The sequence below is a fragment of the Lactuca saligna genome, chromosome 5 (genome assembly GCF_052625555.1).
Source record: "Lactuca saligna cultivar CGN05327 chromosome 5, ASM5262555v1, whole genome shotgun sequence".
Classification (NCBI taxonomy): Eukaryota; Viridiplantae; Streptophyta; class Magnoliopsida; order Asterales; family Asteraceae; genus Lactuca; species Lactuca saligna.
The window spans coordinates 280,315,058-280,321,658 of NC_136421.1; the positions used below are offsets into that span (position 1 = coordinate 280,315,058).

At 33.5% G+C, this 6,601-nt stretch overlaps 2 protein-coding genes across 2 annotated transcripts; one reads left to right on the top strand and one right to left on the bottom strand.

The window, feature by feature from the left end:
* Nucleotides 1–251: 251 nt before the first annotated feature.
* Nucleotides 252–686, bottom strand: LOC145046759 (uncharacterized). Its single transcript, XM_078995031.1, has one exon. It carries the CDS (start codon nt 684–686, stop codon nt 252–254), a length of 435 nt encoding a protein of 144 aa, XP_078851157.1.
* A 2,554-nt stretch (nt 687–3,240) lies between these two features.
* On the top strand, nt 3,241–4,808 carry LOC145047987 (Glutaredoxin family protein). The gene has a single exon (XM_078996368.1). It carries the CDS (start codon nt 3,460–3,462, stop codon nt 4,645–4,647), a length of 1,188 nt encoding a protein of 395 aa, XP_078852494.1. The 5' UTR covers nt 3,241–3,459; the 3' UTR covers nt 4,648–4,808.
* The last annotated feature ends 1,793 nt before the right edge of the window (nt 4,809–6,601 follow it).

A 6,601-nucleotide genomic window follows, 5' to 3' on the forward strand; every position in this document is an offset into this window, starting at 1 on the left:
ATTCCAACCATAAATAAAATAAACTACCCCTACGCCTACGTCGGGCTCGAACCAACTCTTTCATTGCTTGGAAAAGTTCCAAATCTTCACCCTCGATGTCGTCCGCTTTCATTTTCAAGATTTTCATATCGGTTTTTGTTTAGAGTGTCTCTTGTGCCTCTTGAAATGATGATTGTGTTTCGATCATTTTTTGTTCCATCTGAGTCATCACCTCGGCCTTCGTTTCTTGAAGTTGCACATATCGATCAAATTTATCGCCAAACATATCCATAACACAAGAATTCGAAGATGTTGACACCGTTTTTTTTTGCTTTATTTCTTCCAACGGGCCGACGAAGAGGTTGATCGTTTTCAAGATCTATCAGATCGTTGTTGATGTCGATGTATGTTCGGTCGTCCGATTGTTGAGAAGTTACACCGGAAGATTGAGAAGTTCCTTCCATTTTCTCTTTCCATTTTGGGGCGTCTTTCAATTTTAGCCACAGTTTCATATACGGAAAAACTTTGCGTGTTGGCGTTGTTTTTTCAAATTGGTCCATGACCGCCTTGAAAACATCAAAATCATTCGACCCGCTTTTGCGTATGTTTAGGAGGTTGTTGTAGATTCCTCCAAACTCGGTGCATTTTAGTCGAATATCTCGCCATTTCGACGTAATTTGATCGGCATTTCGAGTTTCACTTTCCATTAACTCGTAAAAAATGGCTCGCAATTTTTTGCGAAAACTTCCGTAAGGCTGACTATCTCCTACAATTGGATCTTCGGAAGCCGCCACCCATGCCTCCGCTAACTTTTCTTCTTCTTCTTCTGTCCATGGGACCCTTTCTTGGGTGGTAGTGGGTCGGGCCGGTTTTTTTTTCCTTTTTTCTTTTTTGGTTGAGGTGGCAGTGAAAGTTGTGTTTCCGCAACAAAATCCGATGAAAGTGGTGGTTGTGAGCTTGGTGGTTGTGAAATTGGTGGTTGTTGTTGTTGTGACGATTGTTGTTGGAATTGTTGTAGTTGTTGGAATTGTTGGTATTGTTGTTGTTGGAAAGCCGAAAAAGGTTGATATTGTTGTTGGAAATGTGGTGTTTGTTGGATAGGGGAACCAATTTGAATTAGATTGATAAAACCCTCTTGAGGTGACTCCATAGTCGGGAATTGGCGAGGAGTTGTATCTAACGCAAAAGCGTTATCGGGTTTACGATTTCTGTAGTTTGGAGGGGTGTTTTGGTTGTGATCCATGGTTTTTGGTTGTGAAGATCTAGTATGTAAATTATGTATAGAGATAGAAAAGAATGGTGTAAAAATTAAGAAGTTAAAGTGTTGTATTTATAGGTAAATAAATTGTTTATAAATTGATTTTTTTAACAAACTAGTCGTTTCAACGGCTAGTCTAACTTTCAAATCTCTCTCCTTCAATCTCATTGGACGTGCGCTTCCATTCTCCCGAACACGAGTGAGAACGACAACGGCCAACCACGAGACAATGGGGTAGTGTGCACGCTCGTTGTTCATGGCCAGCTCAACCACGAACATGCTCGTTGCATGTAAACCGTTTGGCCTTACCATTGATTGTATGGACATAACCAATGATGTGGAGTTTATATAGACAGGAAATGTGTTATTCATGATAAAAAGGCAAAGTTGATGGTGTAATAAACAAAAAAAATTGTTTGTTAATTAGATATTATTAAAAATTAATTAATTTAAACAACAAATAAAATATTAATGGTTGTCATTTACTATAATTTTCTTTTTTAAACCAAATAGTCTTTTATTTTAGAGAAATCAAATATCCTTATATTTTTTCTTTTTATTCATCCTTTTATCCATTTAAAATTATGACAAGTTTCATATTTAATTAAATTATTAATAGATATTTAAAGGCGTGTTTGGCACGGAGCTTTTAGAAGCGTTTGGGAGCTTCTAGCTTTTAACTTTTGATAAAACGCTCTAATTTAAACAAAAAGCTTAATTTGGCAGTACGAGCGTTTAGCTTTTAGTGTTAACAAAACGCTCCGATTCTAAAAGCTACTTTATGTAGCTTTTAACAAAACGCTCCGGAGTTTTTAAAATCAATTTCCATAATTACCCTTAAAAATATATTTATATATATTTTTTATTTTTAACACAATTGTCCTTTTATGTAATTTTATATATTTCAAAAGCTTCCAGCTACTTTTGCCAAACATTCATATAACAAATAAAAGCTACAGCTTTCCGCTACCAGCTACCAGCTACCAGCTACCCGTTACCAGCTAACCGCTACCTGCTTCCAGCTAACAGCTACTTTTGTCAAACACGCCCTAAGACACTTATCGTAATCTAAAATCGATACGGAAAAAATATGAATATTAAATAACCTTCTATTTTTTCTTCCTCTCCATGCTTCTACTTATCTTAGATTGCGACAAATATCTTAAATCTTTATTAATTGAATTAAATATGACATTTGTTGCAGTCTAAAACATTTTTTAATTAAAAAAATCAGAAGTGATCCAAAACGGTTTTTAACTTTAAAAAAGTGATCCAAAACTGAATAAAAATTAAAAAATAACAACCTTAATAAAGTTCACATATCATTTATGTAAAAAAAAAAAAAAAAAAAAAAAAAAAAAAAAAAAAAGGCATCCCTTGCATACCTTACTGCTCATAAGCCTGTTATGGCTTTCATATGTATATGTATATTAATAAGATCGTGAATATGAAGAAAAAGTAAAAAGATATTTGATTTTTTATTTCTTTGTTTTAATATATTTTGACAAAAATGGATATATTGGAATAAATTAAATATATATAAGCTAATCGTTTTAAAAAACAAAAAGAAAAACTAGGAGTTGATAGGTGTGGGCTCATAAGTGTGTAAGCTACAGAGGTAACATTATTACATTTTAACGTCTTCATAATTTTAGTTGTTTTTATTTGAAGTGAAATAGATATTTTGTGTTGGTAAATTTATGTTTTTATTTTTTTCTTTCTTTAAAAACCGCGAGTTAATATATATGCAAGAGATTGAATACATATAGAAACGCCTTATTATATAACTTGTTATTTTTGTTTTGGTACTTTTTGACAGTTTATAACTTTATATTAATTTATTTTATTTTTAAAACAATGTGATATTTATTGTGCATTATTTAATTTATCTTATGTTTTAAGACAATGCGATATTTATTGTGCATTATTTAAATATTGTTGCAAAGTATTGATTTATGTTAAATAATTATTATCTGTTTTATATTAGCCCAAAATGCAAGCTAAGTCAATGGCTTCTTCTAACTAACAACCCTCCATTAAATTCTCATTACTCATCTATTCTCTCTCTCTCTCTTTGTCATCATCTTCATCCCCCAATCCACCATAGCTTCAATCCTCTGTAAGCTCCATTCTCACCTGCTCATCTCTCGTTTCCTTCCGACATATCCGAATTTAACAATTACACAACACAATCCCAATTAGCTTGAATTTCTTTGATTTAAATGGGTTGCTCTGCTTCTCGTTCTTCTCCACCATTTCACTTCACCACCACCACCATCACCACCACCGCCGCCTCCTCATTCGCCGATCATCAACACCCACCGTCCAATTCCTCCACCTCTTCACCTTCCCCTCACCATTTCTATTCCCCATTCTCAGATCACTATTACAACTCATCTTCAACACAAACCCCTGTTTCGCGAACCATGTCTCTACCCACTCCTCTAATCCACCATCCTCCCCTCCGAAAAGGCGATTCAAATCACTTCGTCTCCCTCACTTCCACAACATACGGTTCCCTCATCCTCATCGACAACAACACCACCACCACCACCACCGACAATAATAGAACCCTAGAAGAACACCCGGCTTCGTCTCCAGATTCCGTGATTAACACCTGGGAACTCATGGAAGGTTTAGATGATGAATTTGATATGATTAACGATAATCAGAAGCAACCCAATTCTTACTTTGGAAAATTAAGTAACGTATCGAAGGAAAAAACCTATGTTTCTTTCGGGTTAGGTGGTCCGTACGAATTAGTGGAGCATTCGGAGCCTAAGCCTTTGTGGAAGCATTTATCTGAAGAATCACTGCTATCGAAAATGGATTCCAATTTGGTTTCAAGTTACAACAAAGCATTGTCTTCTAGAGTTCTTGGTTGCAAAGAATCGAAATTAGCAAGTCATCCCGTTACAGAAATCACCGATACAAAAGGGGGTTGTGTTCTATCTGGTTGTGAAGATAGAATCGTATTGTACTACACAAGTTTAAGAGGAATCCGAAAAACTTACGAAGATTGCTGTGAGATTCGAATGATTTTAAAAGGGTTTCGAGTTTTCATCGATGAAAGGGACATTTCAATGGATTCCGCTTACAAAGAGGAACTACAAGGTGTTTTTGAAGGTAAAGGATTCACTCTGCCACAACTGTTCATCAAGGGTAAACATATCGGTGGTGCAGATGAGATCAAACGGCTTCACGAGGAAGGAAGTATGTTTAAGTTTATGAAGGGTTTTCCTATTATTGATCCTGGGTTTGTTTGCGATAATTGTGGGGATGCAAGATTTCTGCCATGCCCAAATTGCAATGGCAGCAGGAAGGTTTTTGAGGTAGAAGAAGGGAGATCGATTAGGTGCCCTAATTGCAACGAAAATGGATTGATCAGGTGTGCAATTTGTTGTTCTTGATTGATTGATTAATCACAATCACACGTACATACTCGTTTTCTTATAGTAATCGTTAGTAGTCGTTCTGGATGACGATGATGAATCATTGGTGGTGTAATTGGTATTTAAGCTCTTTGAAACTTGTTCATCTTCAGGTAATAAGAAAGATTAATATCTATTTACTCCCATTGTTGTTTTAAGACCATTTTGTTTCTGTCATTTAGCATACAACAATCTATGGATTTCTAAACTCTAATTTTTTTTTTCTATTTTTATGTCGCCGAAAAGCTTTTGGCAATTAATAGAATGTTCCACTTTAAACAAATGAGTTTTGACATGGGGCACCAATACATGTTCATGTAGGGCATATGTTTGAAAAACCCACTATATTATTAAATTTGAGTTTATAAAAACTCTCATTATTGGAAAGTTTCATACTTAGGTTTTCTTTCAATAAGATGTCTATAATATGTTGTACTTTGACACATAAAGATGTTTATAACATGTTCTTTTTTAATAAGATCAACATAAAAAACATGTAATATATTGTTTTTTTTTTCCGAATAAATTGTAATAGTTGGAGGCTCTACGAAACCATAAAATCAGGGGTTTTCGCTATATATTGAAATTATCGTGTTTAAATAGATCCAAAATTAATTTAGTGGGTTTTTTCGGTTATTGCTATAGTAATATATTGTGTTTTATGACATTTGTTCCTTCATATATTTGTTCATGTAAGAGGGTTATTCTACATGAGCTAACAACCAATCCATTAACATTATGTGATATGTAAATAGTGTTGGATGATTGATATAAGATCCTGACATGTCGTGAAGTAGATTGCCTCAGGTTATCAAAACAAAGTTTCACGCCTTGATGGGTGGGTTATGAGTGGAGTATAGTAGGAGAAAAAATAAAAATTGTACAATAATCCTATCGAAAAAATGTATATGGGATGTTTTGGAAATTCTTTAGAGTTGCGAACTTTGTTGAATCGAGGAAGGAGTTTGATTTTGTTGCTTTAAGAGTTTTAAGCATAATATGTAAACCATACATCGAACTATATTATTGAATCACCAAGATGAAAAGAAGTTCTTACATTGATCCATTGATCATGTCATCTTCTTGATGTGAAACTTTGACAACGAAGTATAACCGGTGTGTGATGGTCTTCTTCAACAAAAAAAAACTTGTTGTATTTCTTCAAACAACCTTTGGTAACGAGCCTCTAAGATTATGCAAAAAAATGGCGTCTTTGTATGTTGGGGACAAACCACATTTCTCAAAATATTGAAGTGTTAATTAAACTCTAATAATATTATTTAATGATGAATAGTCTTATGTAATTTACAAACATAAATACACCATGAAAATATGGAACCAAAGTGGTTTCAATAAAATATTTACAAGATGAATAAATCACCATGAAAATAATACCAACACATTTAGACTAGACTGAAGAGTACACTAACCATTCGCGTATGTGTCATCTCTGTCCCACTTTAAATTTCTCACTCTTTAAAACCAAGAAAAACCAAGAAATGATCACATTTCCCTTCGTCTTACTTTTATTTTTCCTTTTTTTAAAACAAACTACTATAATTTAGAAGACTATAATTCAAAAAATAAATACAATTAGTTAAATTATGGTTAATAAACATAAAACTACCAAAATTGAAATATTTCATTATATAAAAATAAAAATTACATAATAGAAATAAGAAAAGATAATTAAAAATAACAATAATTAAAATCCTGTACACCACAATTGTTTTTGCCATGATGTCATCGATAAATGTTGTTTCTTCTAATACCAACGTATCTGATGAACTAAATGATGATGACGGCTTTGTGGTTGAATGAATTTGTGAGAGAAAATATAAAAAATAGTGTGAGAATAAATGTTGAAAATGATTGGCGTTTATATATCGGTAATGGTTTATAGTATACATAGAGACAGAAAGGTTATTAAGGA